General features: G+C 36.5%; 1 protein-coding gene across 8 annotated transcripts in view; it reads right to left on the minus strand.

The window, feature by feature from the left end:
* Lrrc28 (leucine rich repeat containing 28) overlaps positions 1–23782 on the minus strand; it is a 118577-nt gene that overhangs the window by 71253 nt on the left and 23542 nt on the right. For 7 of the 8 annotated variants that reach the window (XM_004852694.4, XM_021264766.2, XM_021264767.2 and 4 more), the window contains exons 3-5: positions 22810–22850; positions 12313–12350; positions 10997–11134 (exon numbers count right to left, since the gene is read on the minus strand). In XM_004852694.4, coding sequence (XP_004852751.1) covers positions 10997–11134; positions 12313–12350; positions 22810–22850 — 217 coding nt within the window. Of the gene's footprint in view, positions 1–10996; positions 11135–12312; positions 12351–20940; positions 20976–22809; positions 22851–23782 lie in introns of those variants that run through there. The other variant, XM_021264768.2, reaches the window with a different exon arrangement.

The raw sequence follows: 23782 nt of genomic DNA on the forward strand, positions 1-23782 counted from the left end.
AAGTTATATAAATAAAAATAAAAGCAAGAAATAGATTGGGTGATTAGAAATTATATTGAATAGTGGAATTATCTCCATAGACCACTTTGATAAAAGATCCTTCAGATCTTTATCTTCTTATTGCTACCTATATACATATAAAGAAATATATATATATGAGGAGATGGATATCAGAAAGAGGAAAAATAAATTTTATCTTACTGTAAAACAATGAGGTAAAATGAAATTGGGAAAAGAAGAAAAAAGTTGGAAAACTTTCACTGCCTCACTCAAAACCTACTTCAAAGCTAGAGCAATGGAGCCAGTGTAGCATTGCCATAAGGATAAAGACCCAAGGAACAGAACCATCTCCAGAATTAGACCCATGTGTTTATGAGTTTTTAATAAAGGTAACAAGCAAATCAATAAGGAAAGGATAGTTTTTCAACAAACTGTGCTGGAATAACTGAATATCCCACATGTACAAAGTGTGATTGGAATATACAGTGAATGTTTACATTTTTAAAAAAATATGTACAGTAAAAGATATACTGCCATTAATCCCCCCAAAAAACTCCCTCTTGCTTCTAATTATCCCATTGTTCTCACCATTTTCAGAATTGGTCTGGGAGTCCTCTTTTTGATTGTCTTTATGAGGTGTGATAAAAAAACACAGTGAACTCTGCTGCCAAGTGCTACCCAACAGAAGAGCTGGCTTGTAAAAAGATTACAGCCTGTTCATATCTACCTTGTTCACTGGATCTAGCACCATGTGACTTCTGGCTCTTCCTCAAGTCAAAACAACCTTAAAAGGCAAATATTTTGAATCCATTCAAGACACAGAGGAAGCCACGATAGCACAGCTAAAGACACTCATGAAAAGGAATTCCAGAAGTGCTCCAGAAAGTGGCAAAAATCATGAGATAAATGTGTTTGAAGCGAGTGGGAGTGTTTCGTGAGGTGGATTAATGGCAATGTGTCTTCTACTATAATAAAAATTTTTTAAATGTAGATATTCACCATAGTTTTCAATCACACCTTATAACAATTCCTCAACCCTCATGCAAATCATATACAATAATTAATTTGAAATGAATTATAGACTTATATATGATAAAACCTTATATAAAACTTGTAAAGTAGGAGAAACTTTGTGACCCTGGGTTTGGTAAACATTTCTTAAATATGACATCAATATATAATCCATGAAATATATATAAACCTAATAAAGTGGGCATCATCAAAATGTAAAGCCTCTGTTCTTCAAAAGACACCATTAGGAAGATTCAGATAAATCACAGACTGAGAGAAAACATTTGCATATCTTGTATTTGATAAAAGATTTGTATGGAAACAGTAACATAGGTCAGCTAATTTGCTATAAAGGGTCATTCAGCACTTTAGATTTTATGAACTATTTAGTCATTATCACAACAATCAACTCTGCCACACTGCACAAAAGTAGTTACAGAGCACAATATATGAACAAATGGGCATGGGTGTGTTCCAATAAGACTTTACTTATAGAACTGGGTGAAGGGTCAGGTTTTACTCATAGGTCAGCATTTTCACATCTTTCCACATTATCTGTGAGAGTTGTTTTTCCAATAGAAATGCAAAATAATCCTTGCTTTAAAACATACACATAAATTGTGTCTAGTGAAGGGAACAACCTCTGCCCCTGTGGAAAGCAACCAGCTTTGCCTTCATTTTAACATGCATTTCAATACTGATCTATAATATATCTGTTCTGTTGATTCTTCTCTGACCTGGTCATAATACCTTAACCAGTTTCCTCATTAATGAGTTAAAAAGGTTTTATCACATTTAAAATTGTACAATATGTATGGAAGTCATCATCTTAGCTTTTTAATGAAAATTATCCTTTAACATCAGACTATATGAAGAACTCTTACAATGCAATATTAAGAACACAATTCAATTTTTATGGTCAAAAGATCCAAATAGATATCCCAAAGAAGTAGCAAAGAAACACACAAAATGTGTCAATCTTTAGTTAATAATGGAATGTAAATCAAAGCCACAAAGAGATGCTACTATATAGTCACTAAAATAGCTACAATAAACAAAGACTGAAAATACCAAATGTTGGCAAAGATAAGGAAGAACTGGAACTCTCATACGTTGTTAGTGGGAACATAGATGGTACAGTTATTTTGGAAAACAGTCTGGCAAATTTCTTTCAAAATTAAAAATATACTTACCATACAATCCAGCAATTCTACTCCTCAGTATTTGCCCAAGAGAAAGGAAAACATATACCCACAAAAAGCATGTATGTTGGGCCGGGGATTTAGCTCAGTGGTTTCGCTGCCTGCTGTGCAAGCACAGGACACGAGTTCGATCCCGGGCACCAAAAAAAAAAAAGCATGTATGCAAATGTTCATTGCAAGATTATTCATAACTGCTCAAAATGGAAACAATTTAAATTATCAATCAACTGGTAAATAAACAAAATATGGCATATCTGTACAATAAAAATTACTTTGCAATACAAAGAAACAAACCACTAAAACACGAAATAACAAACCCACAGAAACATTAAGCTAAGTAAAATAAACCAGACAGAAAATGCTATATATTACATGATTCCATTTATATGGAATTTCTGGAAAAGTCAAAACTAGGTATTTTGCAAATGGGACAAGGACCAAGAGATAGAAGGAGAGGGGAGGCTGAAGAGGGGAATTAAAAAGAATTAAGTTATGTACATGTAACAACTCACCCTGATAAATATACTCATTATGTACTGCAAAACATATGCTAATAAAAAAATAAAAATGGAGTAACTTAAACAAATTATTAAGTCATGCCAGGCACAAAATTACTCACATTGCCATAAAGTCTGACAAGATATTACTAAGAAGACATTTCAAAATGACATGTTAAAAAAAAAGAGTGATGTTACAGCTCACACATGGAAATCAGTTATAGTTAATGTCTCGGGGATAAGGAAATTGGGGTTCTATTTCTTGCTTTACCATTTACAATGTCATGATCTTACAAGAGTTTCTACTTCTAAAGTAGTTAAAATTTAAACTATGGATAGGAAATTAACAGATTTATAATATGAACACCCTCATGCCCTATTATGTCATGCCATTTAGAAGCAGAAGCAAATTTTCAAAAACATCATTTTATGTCCTTCAAAAAATCAAACCTGTTGGAGTTATAAATTTCAGGATGTTGAATTTTAGTGGTGGAATGAATATCAGACTCCATCAAGTTAAAAATCTATCTCATTGGATAAAAAATGGAGATATAGGGACCAAGTAACATTAATTTTATAGGCTTTTGCTTTATTGAAAGTTTATAGTAAAGTTCTGTGAAATACTAGGTATGGGAAACTTAAATAGCTTTATCTCTAAAGTTCAAAAGCAACTTCACAGGATATCCTGAGCAAATCAAGAACCTTCAAATAAGTGGCAACTGGCATTTTAGAAAAAAATTCTTAATAAGTATAGAAAAAGTAAAATTATTACTGAGTGTTGATCTATGGAGCTGACTTGATCTATATTAAGAGCCTCAAAAGAAAAAAGATAAAAGCATGACTTTTGTTTAAATTTAATAATATTCTATAGTCATATTTAATATAATACTAAAAACAATATAAATGTTTGGTCCTTAAATAGATAAATAATTTAAGATTTGATCTGTATAAAATACACATTTAATTGTGCCACTGGATCCTACTTCTTGGTATTCATCATTTAAAAACAAACAAGTTATGAGTCCTGTATAGGCTTCTATCATGGCAACCACAACAGTCAGTCAATTTATTTAAATGGATTTTTTTTAATGCGCTACTGGTGATTGAATCTAGAACCTCACAGATGCTAGGCAGGCACTCTAGCACTGGGCTACATCTCCAGCCCCTTTTATTTCATTTTATTTTATTTATTTGGTCCTGGGGATTAAACCCAGGACCTTTGCACTGAGCTATATCCTCAGCCCTTTTGGGGGGGGGGGTACCAGGGATTGAACTCAGGTCCTTGCACTTGGGTCCTTGCGCTTGCGCAGCAGGCGGCGAAATCACTGAGCTAAATCCCCAAGGCACCCCCTCAAGCCCTTTTTAAAATTTTTTTTTTTTTTGAAACAGGGTCTTGCTAAGTCAATAAACTGCCCAGGCTGGGCTCAAATTTTTGATTTCCCTTCGTCAGGCTGCCCAGTAGCTGGGATTAGGGGCATGTGTGCACTGTAACTAGCTTAAATGAAGGACTTTAATTGAAGAACTATTTTATCAAGTCTGTATTGAGAGAGAGAAGAGAGGAAGGAAAAGAGAGTGAACTCTGGGAGCAGTGGGTATGGAAGACTAAAAGATGGATACATTTCAGAGATAAATAATGGCAAGTATCCGAATCCAAACCATTTGCCCCTGCATGCCACAAGCTAGCTTGGCCCCTCGCATCCAATGTGACTTAAGTTCTCTCGCTGATCTCAGTGCTTCTTCTGCTCCCACTGACCTCACAATCCCCACACAGCACTGAGCTTGTAATACACCACGGTGTAATAAATTACTGGCGAACAAGCAGGGAAGAGAGGTACCGTGGGCCAGGTGAGTCTGGATATGATGTTCGCTGCTTTTAAATTTGCACAAAGGAGTGGTCCATGGAGAGAAGTACACTGTGCTTAGCCAGCCGCGTGACCGACACAGAGGCCTTCCAAGTTACAGTGACTGACTTTTCTTCTTTTGGCTTTTTAAAAATAGTACCACACTGAACTTTTATTTTCATATTTTTGTCAAGTTTTCCACCATTTCCCTTCACATTTTTCCTAAAAAGGAATAATTTCCATATTTGACACAGAAGATACATGGTCCAAAAAACAAAACTTTTTTTTCTTTTAGAAGAATTTTAATGGCCACTAAGGTTTTTGCCAGATCATCAAAGCCATAAAGGTTTATAAATAAAATGTAAAGGCCTCAGCTCCATTTTAAAGCAGATTTTACAATATGTACTAGCATTTATAGAAAAATATTTTTCTGAAAAATCTGCTTTATTTATCTAGTATACCAAGATCATTTCATTTAAACATCAAAATAAAACACCTCCATGTTACTAAAAAATTACTATTATACATTTAATTATACTATAAGTTACTTTACTAATAAAATACTCGAGTACTATAAACTTTAGGCCTATAAAATTCACTGAAAGAACAGGATCTGAATACAAGCTTAGGATTCTAGTAGGCAAGTGATTCATTTATTCTGGGGTCGCACAGCGAGCTGAGAAAGAATTTTAGATTTTATCTCATGTCTCATTTGTTGTAAAATGGATATTTAACCTCTGGGCACCATGACTAGGTAAGGGCTGACTATGCTAACACCTCCAATACTTCCTTCTCTCTCCCTGCTGTCCAGTCCCCTCTTCGGAAGTATACAGTTTAAATATTACATAATAAATAGTATAAATTCCTTTGAAGTCCAAGTCCAGACTTTGCTTACCATCATAGTGTCCACCTTCTCAAGGTCACAGCATGGGGTATTTTGGTCCAATACAAATATTCTGTTAAGCAGCTGAAATAGTGTCTTGGGTCATGCCCCAAAATAGAGTCAAAGTCCATTTATATGAATTGCTAGCCAGGTGACACCAGAAGGGTACTCTGCCAAGGATGCACTTTTTAGGTGCTTTTTTAGTGAGAGAAGTGCTAGCTAGCACCACCACTAATTGGTAATCAGTGAAAAGATGAGTCTCCCAGAAGGGTAATGCCCTGGAATTACTATGGTATCTGCCTACAGAGGGCAATATGGGGCAACCAGCCTTGATTATCCAGGAACAGAAGGTACTGTAAGTCACTATGTTTTGAGGACTCAAAAGAGAAAGTGCCTCTGAGTTGATCACTGAGGAAGGAGGCACAATGGAATAGACAATGAAGTCAGGGCTGACCCAGTGTTCCTGGGCCACCTAGCATTCCCAGAAACTGTAACACGGAATCCCAAGATGGAGTATCTGTGACCAGGCCTACAGCTATGGAAAGGGATCTGTACCTCTGAAGAATCACTGCAACTTACCCCACAATCCTCCACCCTACGTAACAGTCCATCAGCCTATGCCAGTACAGTCTCAACTAACAGAGGAGCAAGTGAGAGGGGAGCCTAGAGGACCAGGCTTGGACTCCTTGTATGGTCTCTAAGGAAAAAGGCTGATTTGTTCCCTCTTGCTGCCTCCAAAGTTCTCCACTAAGCACTAAGTTTCAGAACAAGATAGGTGGCAATGGGACAGACCTAAGAAGAGATACTAAATTTCATAACAAAAAAGCAGTAGAGGATCAACTCAAGAAAAAAATAATTTTTAAGAAACAAACACAATAAACTTGATCATACTCAAGACCTAAGTTTTAGGAACAATTTATTCTGGTTATTAGGTAGTGCACATTTCTGTTTGTGCATACTTTTAGCTGCTGAAGTACAACACGTTCATGTTTTTAATCTGGGTTAAAAAAATCCTTCCTTTTTTGGTATGCACAACTTTTCAAGCATAAAAACATTTCAAAAAATAGACTGATTTATATGCCAGATGTAAGCAGCATCTTTTCTGACTTCTTGTTCCTTTTTGCTGTTTGTTTGTTACCATAAACTTATCTCATGGGAGTTCACAGAGAGTTAATGGCAAATGGCAAAAGTACTGTACCATGCTTCTCTTGACTATCAAGAATTAGCTGAGTTTTCTGTCTCCTCTAATAGCCACTGGCCTCAGTGGTCTTTATAAGTCCCAATCAGAGTGTTTGGCAAGTGTCTGTGTACTGACAGAAACTTCCTCAGTAATCTTTTATTTGTAGATGCACAGTATTTCTCTTTGTAATAAATGACATAATTTTATTTCAAGTCTGAAAAAGCCTTTGGGAGGATATTAGTTTAAATTTGTTCTACAACAAATAATGTTATAGTTTTAATACTTAGAATAGGGAAATGCAATATAAATATTTGACCAGTACATAAGAATACATATACGTATGAGGTAAACAATTAGATTAAAAAATCAAAGACTGTCTAATAAAACTTCCATTTTCAGGCCAGGGATTTAGCTCAGTGGTGACGCCACCTGCCTTGCAAGCGCAGGGTCCCGAGCTCAATCCCTGGTACCAAAAAAACCCCCCAAAATAAAACATCTTCCATTTTCTGAAATGAAAGTGAAACTAATACCAGATTTCCTTACACCAAAACCAATAAAACTAGTCAAAAAACATTTGAGGCAACTGTTTCCAAGCAATGGGCAGGCAACATAGAAGTACAGTGGGACCTCAGTTCCCAAACTTAATTCTCGTAGGTTTGTATACTGAGGCATTACTAAACAGTCCTTGAAATAAAGGAATCACAGAAGTAAGTCCCATGTTTAACCTGACTTTCTACCAAGGGGTGTATTCCAGGCTAACACAGGAAGTGGAATCCAAATACAGCTCCAGTCTCACAGAACTGAAGAGGCAAAGATCAGAGTTTGGGGTAACTGAAGTACTTGTAAATGTAGCACCGGGCACCAAAGATGATAGAGCCCTAAGTAGGTAAAAGGGTATCATGGTTGAAATGTTAGTATCTCCCCAGATTCATGTGGTAAAACCTAATCACCGATGTGACAGTATTAGGAGGTGGGGCCTTTAGGAGGTAATTAGGTCATAAAGGTGAAGTCCCCATGTGTGGAATTAGTACATTTATGAAAGAGGCCTCAGAGAGACCCTCATACCTTCCACCATGTGAGGATACAGTGAGAAGCTCCTATGAACCAGAATATGCAAGTTTCCATCAGATAACAAATCTGCTGGTACCTTGATCTTGGACTTTTTAACCTCCAAAACTGTGAGAAATCAATTTCTATTGTTTATAAGCCACCTAGTCGTTGGTTTTTTTCTTTTTTAAATAGCAGTCTGAATGGACTAAGACAAAGGGACATAAAATAAATACCATATTAAGGAGCAACAAAGAAAGAACAGAAGATAGATTGATAGATATCTCATTTTTAGATCAGGAAAAAATAATTGAAAAGAGAAGAACAAAGTTTTAGTGACCTACAGAATAATATCAAATGATTTAACATGGACAGAGTCCCAGAAAAAAGGAAACATGGGGTAGAAAAATATTTGAAGAAATAATGACAGAACACTTCCCAACTTGAGAATCAAGAAAACCCTTAAGAAGGGCATGAAAAAAATCCTACGTTCAAATATATCTTAGGGAAACTACTTATAACAAGAGAAATCGTAATGCAGCCATAGAAAAAAAGACAATATATAGGGTTACGATAATACAAATGACTAATGACTTTTCATCAGAAACAGTGGAAGCTAAGGACAATGGAAAGTCATCTTTAATGTGCTAAAAGAAAATATCAACTTAGAATGCTATTTCTAGAGAAAACATTTCTCAAAAACTGTGGTGAAATAAAGACACTATTGGATTAAGAAAAACTGAGATAGTTTACTATCAGTAGACCTGCACCACTAGAAATACTGATGGAAGGACTCTGGGCTACAGAGAAATGGAAAAAGATGGAAAGTAGATCTAGAAGAGGTAAGAATGAAGACCAGGCATGCAAGCATATATATATTACAATATACATAGAAATAAAACATATGATACAATAGCACAAAGGAAGGAGGGTAAATGGAAGCTTACTCTTGTGAGGTTCTTATCATTCATATGCAGTGGTACAATATTTTAAGTGTAATAAGTAAGTTAAGGGTGTATATCAAGAGCTCTAGAGAAAAACCAATAAAGGAAATAAACACGGGAAATGGAACACTAAAGCATACTCAAGTAATTCAAAAGAAGAGAGAAAAAAGGCAGAGAAGAGCCAAAACCAAATTGTGGTAACCTGTGTAGGAAGGAGAAATATCTCAGAGGTGACTACCTTCAAAGCATGCAGGACAACCAGAGTTAGCCTACAGAGCCCACAGTGGGGCAGCAGGGCTGGAAGAGCTCAAGGCTCATGGCTAAACTACAGAGTTATCACAGAACAGAATTTCACTTAAAACAAGCAAAACCAAACACAGACAACAAAAATAAAGCTAGGAAACATTTTTAAAATGTGTGTTTCAATTCTTTTGTGTGACAAGTAAGATAGAAATAAAAATTACATGGAAGTAGTCGGGAAATGTACACCCTTCACTGGTTGTTAGGAGGTGGACAGTGGAATGAAAAGTATATCCTTAACTTCTGAGAACATATAATGGTAGGAAATAATCATATTCCATCATAAAATGTTCTATTATAGGAAAACACAGAATAGCACAACACACAGATAAGAATTGTATTTTTATATATTCTTTAAGTGTATTTTTTAAAAGGTTTACAAATACAGCATTATACCATGCATTTGACTATATCATATATCATATAAATTTCTTATATGAAAGGTTAAAGCATTATCTTTGCAGATATAGTTTCTAGGTAATCTTCAAAAGAATCTATAATTTTCTGGATATTGAATGTAAGAACTTGATGAAAGCTGGAATGATGAAACACCAGTGATCTTGATCACCATAATAAACTCTAAAGGAAATCCTATAGCCTATATTGGCTAAAATTCTTCATATTAACTATAACTGGAAACAATAAAACAATTCACTTATGAAATTACATATTATTTTTAAAACAAAGTCATTGCTATCCAAATAACATTTTTATAAACAGTATTGAAACTATATATTAAAATCTACATATAAAGTCTTAAAATTAATCAGTTACTATGATTTCATTTAGAAATTTCTGTACTTGAAAAAACTTTGGAGAAAGTATTTTTTAAGTCACAAAGAACCCAGGCACAGTGGCACGTGCCTGTGATCCCAACACTCCGGGAGGGGGAGGCAGGAGGATCGCAAGTTGGAGCCCAGCTTGGGCAACTCAGTAATTTAGCGAGACCCTGTTTCAAAACACAAAATTAGGGCCGGGGATTTAGCTCAGTGGTTCCACTGCCTGCCCTGCAAGCACAAGGTCCCGAGTTCGATCCCCAGTACCAAAAAAAAAAAGAAAAATACAAAATTAAAAAAACAACTGGGAATGTAGCTCAGTGAGAAGACCTGGGTTCAATCTGCAGACATACAATGAATGAATGACTAAAAACAAAGAAATGTCACGAATTTTTCATTCATAGATTTAACATGTGTGGTTTTTAACATCATATACCCCCTCCAGGTCTGGCAGGTAGCAATTTATAACTTTGAGTCATATATTTCGCTGGGATAGACTAAAAGGCTGGTTGATGTTACAAAAAGAGCAAACAAAAATAATCCCAGCCAAAGTGACATCTTACATTTTTCTTTGCTCATTCCTGAATATGTAGTAACTTTCATGAAACACCTGAAGCACAAGGTTTAAAAATTTTTTAAATTAGGCTTCATTTTTTAAAACATGAGAAATGATGTATAGTGGAATTTGAAAATGTGTGAATTTATACAAAGGAAGGTTATGGAGGCGCCTCCAAGAAAAATCAAAGGGTTGAATGGTGGCCATCAAGAGAATGCAGGACATTAGTACTGTCTATAGACATGTTTAGCAGGCAGAAGTGTCAATTCGAGGATTCAAGTCAAATTGTGCTATTAAATGCTAGCATGATTCCTTGTTACATCAAAGTTAATGAACATCAGTATCTTCACTAGAGAATGACATAAAAATCACTATATGGAACTGCCTTTGACAGTATAAAATGATTATAGCACACGAAGTTCATCTAAATTCGCCTATAAAATTCAGAACTGAAGTAGCTCTTTGCTTATACATCTCACCAGGGGAGTGACTGGAAGGCGCATGGATTGTAATGCATATTTGCAGTAATCATAGCTCTACCTAAAGCATAAATGTTAACGTATGATGAAAGGAGGGACTGTGGGTAAAATACGACTATAGGAGCCTTAGTCATATTTCACCCTCAGTCCCTCCTTTCATCATCAAATACATTTATATCCATAGCCCAATACCTGGCTACACAGTGAGAGACAGATAAAAACAGATAGAAACAGATTCATTGGAGACAAGAAACCATTGTGTGCTATAGCTGATGATTACCTGCAGGTAGGAATTGCAGTTGGTTGTTAGCCAATCGAAGATGACGTAAAGCTCTCAGACGACCGATTTCTGGGCAAACAATTTCCAAGGCATTGTCACTGAGATCCAGACACTGGAGTTTCACAAGGGACCCAATAGCTTCAAAAAGCAGAGAAGAAAAAAGGTAAAATGAGTGTGATTCAAGTTTGACTCTCTAATGCACGTAAGTATTCTAGCTTGAAATATTTTAATACTTAATATTCTTGCCTCACGGAAAAGAAAGTTTTGTGCTAGTATCTGTTTCTTCTCTGTAAGAGAGAATCTTTTTTGTCTATGTCTTGTACTCTGAGGAACAACTTTGAAAATAACAATAGATAGTGTATTAACTATTGTTATTCTCATTGCTTTGTTATGAACATTTATATTACTTTTTTACAAAATTTTAAAAAAATCCTCTCAGTTGCTCACAAGATAAAGATCAAACTAAGTTTTGTGAAACTAATACTTCTACCATGACATAAAATACAATAGCTTAAAACAGAACAAAAAGCCAGGCACTGAGGTGCACACCTCTAGTAATCCCAGCTACTGTGGAGGCTGAGGCAGAAGGATGCAAGTTCAATGACAGCTTAGTGAGACCCTTTTACAAGATAAAAAAGAAAAAAGGTTTGGGGGTGTAGCTCAGTGTGAAGGCCCTGGGCTCAATCCCCAGTACAGTAAAAAAAAGAAGGGAAGGGAAGGGACACATGAAAATGTTAAAACAATGTAAAATATTGCTTGAAAAAAATAAAAAAACCTAAGAAGTATTACACAATGACTTTATTTTTAACGTAACCAAAATTCTTAACTGGATTTGTTAAATTTAGAACTTATTTTATTATTTACCTAACAATTTATCTCACAATTTACCCAGTCATTATATCCACTTTGACTAATTATTTATTTAATTCTAATTCTTAACTGGACTTACTAGGGGAAAATTTTTGTTGTGTGGTTTACTTTGTTGGTTTTGAGACAAAGTCTCAGTAGATAGTACAGACTGGCCCTAAGCTTGCTGGGTATTGCTAGGTAGCCCAGGCTGCCCTCGAACTTGTGACACTCCTACCTGGACTTCATGAGTGCTAGGATCACAGGTGCTCACCAACAGGATAGGGGTGTGGGCGAGGGGGGGGATAAGTTTTGGAAGCAAATAAATTAAAAGAGCTTTATAATTAAAATTCCCTAATACACCTAACCAAAATAGGTTTAAGAGACAATTTACTCTATTTACAAAGCAAAGCTATAACTATTGTGTCTAGTAACTAAAAGTTTACAAATTAAATTAAAACTGTGCTTACCTTCCGGGACCACAACTATGTTATTTGAGTGAAGGTATCTGTATGTAGGGAAGGGGAGAATAAAGGGAAAAAAGATTTAAAAAAAGGAAATGCAAACCCACAGGTGTTATTTATCATTCAGTACTTTTGCCAGATAATCAGTTAGCAAAATACTGTACTCATTTTGAAATTTATCCAACATAAATGAGACAGCATTTTCTTTCACACCCTACTACAGTGTAGCAACCCAAAATATATGGTTATCATGGCTACTTCATACTATTTTGAGAGCTATGCTTTATGCTAGAATCACAAATATTAAATCTACTTATTGACTTAGTTATATTCTAAACTAAAACCATTTGTAGTAAGTTATGTAGTGTTTTTCAAGCTCATTAAAAATTACTAGTTTCTCTAGTTCATTTTGAATTATTCAGGTTTTTCAGAAATACACCTATTGTGTAAAGAAAAAAAACCCCTATTGTGTAAAGGTAGATATAACTTTTAGCTTCTAAAGGATAACTTCACAATATAAAGATATTCCTAGCTAGTGTGCTTACTGAGAACCAAGAATGGTGAGATTAAATATTCATCATTTAAAGTACTCGTAGAAACACTCAACTGTCAAGATACAGAATTTATTTCACAGCAAAAGGAATTTTGTAAACAGGAAGACAAAGTCTTCTCTTTAAAAATAAAAGTACTGCCAGGGCTGACAAGTCCAGGCAAGTCAGTGATTAACACCATGGCGACTGAAATACCTTTAGCACACTCTGGTGGAGACTTCATGTCACCATCAATAACCGGCCAGTCAGGGAAAGGACACAGCCACTTTGGAGATCAATGATTTAAGAGAACAAATTTATATCACTGATTTTAGTAAACTTTATTTCCAAACCTATTGTTTTATTTATTATATTTCAAGATTAATCCTTAGGAAGTATTTTTAAATAGAATTTAGACATGATCTTCTACATTTTTGCTAAAATGTCAATGAACACAGAGTAAGAAAAACAGAAAATTAATAATTTCACGTTGGTTATTCTATGCTGGATTAAATCAGTTTTGAGGAAAATACTAACCTGCTAGATTTATCGGTTAAGGCCTAGAAACACCTGGACATGTATTTCTTAACTTGTTTCCAGGAAAAACCTCAAGGCCATTCACGGAGGTTTCAGATTCTTAGGGTTTGGAACTGGCTTTTCAAGAACAGATGTAAGCAAGAAGGCAAGTCATCGGGTCAGTGATGTCATGAGCTCAAGATCCCTCCCACAGGACATGACTGCCCTCAGGTCATCCAATCAAAGAGCAGCTTTCCCCTTCTCCCTTCTGGTAAATCCCCTCCCAACAGCACAGGGGCCACTTGAGTTTATAGCTCCTGGCCTCCCTGCTGGGTGGCTATACAATAAAGCTTTTCTTTTCACAAATCCAAGCGGTATAGTGTGGTCTTCTACGTATGTCAGGCAACAAACCCTTGCTTGATAACTATAGGACATAATTCAAACAAATCTACCATTCTATGATAAATTCTATGATAAATTTCATTCCTTATTTTATGTATATGAATTGATGACCTTTTAAAAAAATCAATACTCTTGGACATTAATTTTAGGAATATCTAATTATTTTATCAAGTGACCTTAAAAATTCTTTGTGTTAAATGATTGTAAATTAGTATCCACATATACACACAAAAATATACCTACTTGCATCTGCTACACAAAAGCCAGAATGCCTGCATATGAAAATATACAATGAGTCTTTAAAAAATTGTTTCAACAAAATACTTGCCTCAAGTTCTATAAAAAAGAATCTTAAAATGTCCAAACTGAAACAGGTTCCCACTATGTGACTGTAATTTGAAAGTGTATTTCACACATTAAATGTACCTTTGTTACAATAAAGATGGTGCAGACAGTAGTATGGTGTGGCCCCGAGACCATCCTGTACTGAGTGAATCTCATCCCAATTCCTCAACTAATTCTGATGTGACACCAGTCGAGAACCACCACTAGCATAGTGCAATTCCTTTTACAGTGAAAAAGACTGGGGACTTGGTGCATTTCAGGCAGTGAAGGAAATCTCTGTCTTATGACCACGAATAGCCAGCTTATGAACAGGTCTTAGAATGGTCTTGCGCTATGTTCAGAGTGGCCTCTAGTTAGTACTCAGCTAATGATCAGGCAGAGGCCAACCACTCAAGTAACTGAGCAAATATTTTTTAAAAGGCCTGAGGGTAAAGAAAGAAGAGAGGTGGAAACTCTTGCTAACTCATTCTGTGAGGCCAATATTACAGTGATACCAAATCTAGAAAAAGATACCACAAGAAAAGATGACAGAGAGATATCCCTTAGAAAGTCACATATAAAATTACACAAGAAAACAAGCCTAGTTCAACAACATATAAAAAAGCTCATACTCCATGACCAAATGGGACTGACCTCAGCAATGTCCAAGTATCAATCGCTGTAACTAACACACCATGTTAGTGGAATAAAGGATAAAAACCACATGATTACCTCAATAGGTTAAAAACAGATACTTGACAAAATCAAACCTTTTTAAGTTAAAAAAAATTCAACAAACAAGAAGTAGAAGGGAAATTCCTCATTATCAAGTACCTATGAAAAACTTACAGCTAAGATTACACTTAATGGCAAAAGACTGAAAGTTTCCCCTCAAGATAAAAAAGAACAGAAAGATACCTGGCTTCCTCACTTCTTTTCAATTTTCCAAGTTCTAGCCAGGTCACTTAATCAAGAGAATAAATATAAGGCACACAGATTGGAAAGGAAAAAGTAAAGCTATCTCACTACAGCAGTTTCATTCCAATCACATAAACTGAAAATTCACACATATACTTCTAAAAAATGTTCATAATGGCATTATTCCTTATAGCCCAAATATGGGAATGACTCAAATGTCCACCAACTGATGAATGGAATAGCAAAATGTGATATAGCCATGCAATGGAACATTATTTAGCTATAAAAAAGGAATGAATTCTGGTACATGCTACAACATGTAAGAACCTTGAAAATATTATGTTGTATTAAAGCAAACAGACATAAAAGGCCACATATAATATTATTCTATTCATACGAAATGTCCATAGAGGTAGACTATCCATAGAATCAGGATCCACAGAAGCAGAAACAAATGATTTCTAGGGGATTAATAGAGATTAGGAGAAGGTGGGAAGGGCAGCTGATGGGTTTCTTTTTTGGGTAATGAAAATGTTCCGAAATTAGTCAATGGCAATATTTGCACAACCTTGTGAATACACTAAAAATCACTGAGTCCTATACTTGGAAAGGTGCATATACTCTGTGGTGCGTGAATTGTATCTTTTTTTTTTTTGGTACCGGGGATTGAACTCGGATCCTTCCATTTGCAAGGCAGGCGGGGAAACCACTGAGCTAAATCCTCAGCCCCCCGTGAATTATATCTTAATAAAAAGAAATGAAACATGCAATTACCATATGACTAAGTAATTGCAATCCTAGGAATTTATCCTAGAGAAATAAAAACTTATCTAGAAAGCAGCATATACACAAATGTTCACAGTGGCTTTATTCATAAGTCAGAAATTGGAAACAATAATATATTCTTCAGTAATGAATGAGTGAACAAGCTATGTTCTATCCATAACATGATATAGTGGTCCCTCAGTTCACGAACTCAATTCTCTCCATGATTCTGGTTGCAAACCAAATTGGACAAGAACCAAATCAGATTTCCCCATAAGGTCACACTGAACCTAACCACTGAATTTGATTTGGTTCTCATCCAACTTGGCTTACCATAAGAACTGTGGAGAGAATCAAATTTGTGAACCGAGGTAACTCGGTGTAAAAACCAAGGTATAACTAGGTAATAAAATGAAGCAAACTATTGATATACGCAACAACTTAGAACTCCAGGGAGTTATGCTGAATGAAAAAAGTCCATCGCAAAATGTTTCATACTGTATGATTCCATTTAAATGATATTCTTCTAATGACAAAATTGTAGAGGAATGATGGCCAGGAGATCAGTGTTTTCCCAGGGTGTGGGGGTGTGTTTAAAGGGTAGCTCCTTACACCGATGGAAGCGTTCTCTACCTCGATTAGGATCCTGTTTATATAGATCTACATTGATGAAAGTGATAAAAATCAACACTGACAAAATTGCATGAACTGAACACACACACACAAATGGATGCACGTGAAACTGGTGAAACTGAACAGTCAGCAAACTACGAATGTCCGTTTCCCGGTAGTGGTGTTGTACTACAGGAATGCAAGACAGTAACATGAGGGAAACCAGGAGGAGCATGCACACGATGTTTCTGTAGTACTTACATGTGAGCCTGCCATTATCTTAAAGTAAAATGTTTAATTTAAAAATAAGGAGAAATAAAGACTTTTCCATGCAAACTAAATCTGAGAGAATAATACAGAACTATATATAAAAGACCTTTCTCACTTTTTAATTTCTTTAACCATTTAAATTAAAAATTATAATAATGTCTTTTGCTGGCTAGCAGCTGATGGTTTCTTAAACCCAAACCTCCCCCGACTGATGTTCTCTCTGACACAGGGGCTGGATGGTGCTGACACATCTTTGCCAGCTGGCCCAAGGTTAGGCTCTGTCAAAGAGGAAGGCTTACCCTGGGTTCCAGTCCCCCTTTCATTTCTTTACTCAGCACAGAAGCCAAAGCCAGAGGGACTCAACTCACAGGACTTCTAGGCTAACCTCAAGCCACATTTCCAAACTAGGAACTCTCCACCCAGAAGCCATTATTGTACCAGCTCTGGCTGCAGCCTCTGGCCACATTTTGCTCACCCAGCAACACACTTCTGTAGATCAGCTCTAACCCCTTCCAGGAAACTGCCTTACCACCCTAGGGTTACCTCTGTGGTAGCCCTGCCACATAACCAGGCAGGCTGGTCAGATTGGCCAGCTCCACACTGCCAGCCTCCCCATGACAGTGAGCTGCTAAGACACAGCGCCTCTGCCCAGACCATTGGGAAGTCTCTCCAGGACCAGGAGAGTACGTTCTTGAGGCAGCCATATCTTCTTTGAAGAAATCTAAATCTCAGCCTGGGGCTGGAGCTAACTTAATCTTTATTGTTCCTTCATTGTCTGCTTTCCCTCAGCAGGGAGGCAGTAGCTGCTTTTTTGTACTACTTCTGAACTCCATCATCTTGTTTAACCTCTACTTAATGACATTTTGCTACTTAAGAATTCTTTTTGCTAATTTTGTTCAAATTAGTAGTGTAGTTTCTCTCTCCTAATTGATAACACACGCACGTGCACACTCGACAACAGTACAAAGGATGGGAAGGATGAACTGGAAGTATGGATGTAAAGGTACTTACATCACATATACAGGTGAAGTAGTAACAACGTTATGTGACGTAGATTATGCTAGGTTACAGAAGCATAATGTAAGACTTATAACACTGAATTGAAGTACAGTCAATAAGCTAACTACTAAAATGGAATCCTGAATAACACTAAAATAATTTTTAAAAAGGAAAGAGAGGGAAAACAATGACAAAGAACAGCTAGGACAAATAGAAAACAAATAGGACTATAGTAGATTTAAATCTTAATCATACCAGTAATCACATTAAATATACTCCAATAAAAAGGCCAAGATTGTCAGACTGGTCAATAATCAAAGGACCAGGGTTGGGGAAGTTGCTCAGTGATCAAATGCTTTCCTAATATTCATGAGGCCTGGTTCAACCCTAGTACCACAAGAAATAAATAAAAGGTAAAATGATCAACTCATGTTGATTTCAAAAAACCCACTTTAATGATAAACAGGTAAAATAAAAGAATGTGAGTTCCAATTCTAGTACAGCAGAATAAACTCTCACTGGACTGATCCTCTGGCAGGTAACAATTGAAACACCCAGGAAAAACAATCTCCCCTCCCTTCTCTCTCACTGCCCCAACCCACTTAGTATACTGCAATGTAAACAAAAATATCCACATCTGGAAAAGAATCAAAACTTAATCTGAGGACAGAGTTCAAGGCAATCATAGCCACTGAAAAGTAAAGGAATAATACCAGAAAGAGCCAGGTGGGGGAACCCCAAATTGTATGCATAAACTCTACCTAAACCAATAGCTACCTCCAGAACAACACCTATGTGTAAGAAACTACAGCTAAGGACAAAAGAAATACTGTATTCTAAGATTTCAGCTGCACTCCAAGAGACAAAGATTATTGTCAGAGTCACACCAAGTAAATTATCTGCTAAAACAAAAATATCAACACAATTTAAGAAAATAGAATAACTTCTGGTCTCCAAAACATAACTTTCCCAATTTCTAAAATATAATCTAAAATTAAAATTATTCAACATATAAAAATCCAGGAAAATGTGACACATTATCAACAATAAAAACATCAACAAGGGAAAGCAAGGAAGATAACTCAGATGTTGCAATCAGCAGAGAAAGATTTTTAAAGTAGCTATTGTAATCTATTTTATTTTAGATCATGTAGAGTGATATAAAATATAACTCAGGATCTTTAAAATAGAGAGTACATTCATTAACAGAGACATGCAATAGAAATAAAGGGTTTGTAATTTTCAGATCCTGGGGGTTACACAGGACACTTGGAGCCTACACACAGAGGGGTCAGGGAGTGCAGGCAGGTAGAGAGAGGGACCAGAGGGCCAATACCCATAGAGTGTTGGGCTTAGAGTGCTATCCTAAGAGGCACCTCGCTGGAGTTTCAAGTCAGGCTATTTGCTATAGCAATCTGCACAGCCCATGAGCTATGTGACGCTCAGCAGGACCAGTTAAACAGACTGCGTCTCACTGACCCATAAGGAATGGTCACCAGGGAGCAGTGGCATAAGGTAGACACCTGGATGCACCACACCAAGGAACTCGGGAGATGGGAGGGTATTGAGCTGGAAACTGCATCAAAGGTGACTGAGCTCGGTTTCTGGTATGAGAAAGTCAACTTATATTTAAAATGGATGCTGAGGCAACATAAAATTATGAGCATTCAGTACAACCTGTAATTTAAAAAAATAATATCAGCAGAAAACCGAAACTTACAAACTCTAGAACTAAATGTCCTATTAAATAAAGCTGAAGAGCAGGATGAATACAACAAAGAGTCCACGAACTTGAAACCAGATCAACACAAATGATCTAATCTGAAGTGTAGGAAATAAGATTGAGGGCAATATCAACAGAGCCTCAGAGGTATGTGGCATAACATCAACAGGTCTAATATATACATAGTGTACCTGGAGTTCAAGGAGGAGAAAGGGAATGGCAAAATAAAAAGTACAGTTATACTGCTACATTCTGAAAAATGCATCATTAGGTGATTTTACCACTGTGTGAACATCATACAGTGTACTTAGAAAGTCTTAAGACAGTTACAATGTCACTAGAAAATATAATCTTACAGAACCACTATTGTTTATGTGGTCTTTCATTGAGTGAAATATTATTATAGGGCACATGACTGTATCTGAAGAAATAATAATTGAAAATAATTCCAAATTTGATTAAAAATATAAATTCAAGCAGCTCAGCAAATTCCATAATAAATACAAAGAAAATCATATCTAGATACATCACGGTTAAACTGCTAAAAGCCAAGTATCATAAGACAATCTTGAAGACAGAGAAAAATGACATGCTACACGTGGAAAATGATTAAAACTACACTTACTTCTTAAAAATCTAGATACCATGGGGCCGGGGATTTAGCTCAGTGGTTCCACCACCTGCTGTGCAAGCGCAAAGACCCGAGTTCAATCCCCAGTACCAAAAAAAAAAAAAAGAATCTAGATACCAGAAAACAGTTAAAATGCTTTTTTAAAAGTTCAGGAAAAAAAAGTCAAGCCAAAATTCAACAGTCATTATGTGCATAATTTAGTCTGGGTTATTATGCTACATTAGTCACCCCTGTGACTATTTCACCTTACTACCTAAAGGCCCCAAGGATATTTTCCTTAACTTTAAAGCCTTAAAAAGGGTATATAAAAAAAAAGCCTTTAACAAAACCCCGGGCCCATTACACTAAAGTTCTCAGGATAATAGGAATTAACGGTGTGGAAGACAGCCCTGAGATGAGCTTGGTTGACCTCCCCTACCTGGCCCTTGCGCCCTGGTATAACAGCTTCACTCCTCCTGGACAGAACACAGCAAAAGGGATGGGAAGTCATTTCCAGGATCCAGTTAGAAAGAGAGTAGGCTCCTGTCTTTCGTAGCCTCTCTTACCCTTTTGCTTGGTTAGTCTATAAAAACTTCAGTCGCTAGGTTGTGATCTACCCTGCAGAGAGGGCAAGTGGCAGAGAACAGAGGGAATCCTCTGCTTAATCAGTGGCTGGCAAGAAAGTCATTCAGTCTAGCAGCCAGCCCACAAGGAATTGAATCCTGCCACAACTCAGTGAGTGAACCCAGAAGAGGACCCTTCAGATGAGACCATTGCCTCGGCCAACAAACTTGACGGTAGATTTGTGAGGAAACTTGAGGCAAAGGCAATCAGCTAAACCATGTTCAGAAAATACAAGAATGTTTATTCTTTTAAGCCACAACATTTGTGGGTATTTTTTTGTTAAGCAGCAATAGATAATTAATACAGATGGATATTGGCTTAACACAATAGAGTACATATACCTTAATTCCAAAACCAGCATCTTTCCAAACGAGGAAACCCTATAAGGACTCCAGCACACCTCATTCTGAAGGAAATAGCCAATACAATTAAGAAAGGATAATTAAAAGCATAGGACTTGGGAAAAAATAATTAATATTATCTGTATTTTCAGACATGAGAGGCTATCTGGAGAACTCAAAGCAGTGATGGCGAACCTTTTAGAGACCAAATGCCCAAACTGCAACCCCAAACCCACTTATTTATTGTTAAGTGCCAACACTGCAATTAAACCTGAATTCTGAAGGTTTAGTTTAGAAAAAAGCAATTCAGATATTAAATCTTTTGTCTTAAAAGACACACAAATAACACACATGCCATAGGTTTGCCACCACTAGTCTAAGAATCCATGATATGACTGAAATAATATAAGATTTCGGCAAGATATCAGAATATAAAGTTAACAGGCCAAAATCAATGCATCCAGTTAGAAGATACAACAAATGAGAAAACTCATCAATGATGGCAAAATGAAAAGATAAAAATATTTTGGAATAGACTCTAGAACTTTGAAAACCTATATGAAGACTAGAAAGCACTTAAAAGAACAAAAAAAAATGACCTAAAAAATGGAGGGCCAGGGGTGTGGCTCAGAATGCTTGCTTACCATGCATGAGGCCCAGAGTCCAATCCCCAGCACCACCCAAAAGGAAAAAAAAATTCTCTGTTCTTAGAGATACACACTGAAGTATTCAGGGACAAAGAAAGAAAGAAAGATCCAGGATTATCTAACTTAGTTTTCAAAACTGAAAGAAAGAAAAGAAAAAGAAAGACAGACAAATGTACAAAAAGAATGAAGGCAAAAACTTGACAAAGTAAATGCAGTAAAACACCACCAAAATGCTAAATGGAATCTAATCAAGAGGAAACAATCAAATGCACTTTACATTGACCTTTTTAAAACATAAATTGGGATAATTTAAGTATGAACTGTATGTTAGACAATATTGAATGATTATACTTTCCTAGGTGTGATAATATTATATCTGCAACTTACTTTCAAAATATTCAGCACAAAATAGTTTCTGTGTGTGTACACCAATATCTTGGGGCGGGGATACAAAGTTAATATAGCAAGATATTAAAATTGGTTAAATTTAGGTGAAAGGTACATGGGTATTCATTGCACTGTTTTCCAACTTCAAAGGACTTGACAAAAGGAAATGACAGACTCTAAATATGAAGAGGAGGTACATACAAGGTTAGCTTTCTTTCCTTTATCTCATAAGAATCATAACAAATAATGAAAAGAACAAGAAATGTCAAAGCAAGTCATCTTGTAATGAAACGAGAGGGCAGCTAGGAAGAAAGAAATATAAGACCTAAATTTATCTTTCTGGGTGTAAGTTAACAGACACTTAAAGTTGATGCATTACAAAGCAAAGGTATAAACATATTATTTAGCATTATAGAGGTAATCATCAAAATAAAACTCATTCGGTATGCAGGATGCAGAGAAAGACAATTTCACTGTATCCTTTAAACACGTTTTATCATCTCATTGTTTATACTTAGTATCAAATGGAGTAATAACAAGCATAGATTTCCCCAATTACGTTAACTATCTAAAAGTCTCTATGACAAGGCACTCTTCCCAGAGAAAATGCATTATTCATCAGCGTCAGTACCTTGAGATGAGACACTAAAAACACAAATTTAAATGGTAGAATACTTTAAAACACTATTGCATTCAATGAAACAAGGCTACCTACAGGAGCAGCATGACCACAAAACCAAAAAATAACATTAGTACATCAAAATGACATAGCCTATTATTTCAAATAAAATTATTTCCATTCTTGTTTTTTAAAAGTTTGAATAAACAGACTCACAGTTCCACAAGGTTTGGAAGCTTCTGAGCAAGGTTTTCTGGCTGAAAATTAAAAACTCAGAATTAAATTTTATTTTTGAAAAATGTATAAACATTTGTAAATTGCTTAAACACAAAGCACTACCTGCTTGAAGGGTACAAATTTTTGAGAAAATGTACAAGTAATAAATTGGCAGGTCTGGGTTTCAGCTTACATAACTGATAAACTTGAACACTTAGAAGCCACATCCCAGAGAAACCAGAACCCTCACATTCCAGTCATGGAGGAAAGTAAATAGGCTAACAGACACAGTCAGGGAGAACACCGCGTGTGGACACAGCTGGAGACCAGAGAGACGCAGCCCAGACACCCGCTATGCGGACTGCTGGCAACCCTGGAAGTCGGGAGAAAGAGCCCCAGATGGGACCAGCCCGGACCACACCCTCGTTTTGGACACTTGGCTCCAGAACTATGAGGGGATAAATGTCTTCTGTGTAAGCCACTCAGTTTCAGAATTTTGTTACAGCAGCCCGGAAAGGTAACACACCCCGAGCTCCCAAGTCATGTTCCTAACAAGAAAGTACAGGCATGAAGTCCACAGGGCCCCAGGTGTTCAGACCTAAGGAGGTTTAGAATGAACAGAGGCTGGGCTTCCTGTGGTCCAAAGGAGGACAGAGGGTCAGGCCTTATGGAAGGTCCTGAGACTAAGGTAGAGGCGTGGGGTGGCAGGGAGAGGAAACTGGCTTGTGGGAGAAGAGCCCTTCTGTGGAAGTGGAAGGGATCCTAGAACAATGCCACTCACAGGCAGAAAGCAGGCTTCCTTCTGCAGGAGGTCCTGGGCAGCAGGAAAACTCCTGTAAATACCTGACAGCCATCCTAATACACAAAAAATCTCAATCTCTCTCTCTCTCTCTCTCTCTCTCTCTCTCTCTCTCTCTCTCTCTCTCTCTCTCTCTCTCACACACACACACACACACACACACACACACACACA

Source organism: Heterocephalus glaber, unplaced genomic scaffold, assembly GCF_053883595.1.
Source record: "Heterocephalus glaber isolate CG9 unplaced genomic scaffold, H.glaber_assembly_v1.0 deba00001531, whole genome shotgun sequence".
NCBI classification, from domain to species: domain Eukaryota; kingdom Metazoa; phylum Chordata; class Mammalia; order Rodentia; family Bathyergidae; genus Heterocephalus; species Heterocephalus glaber.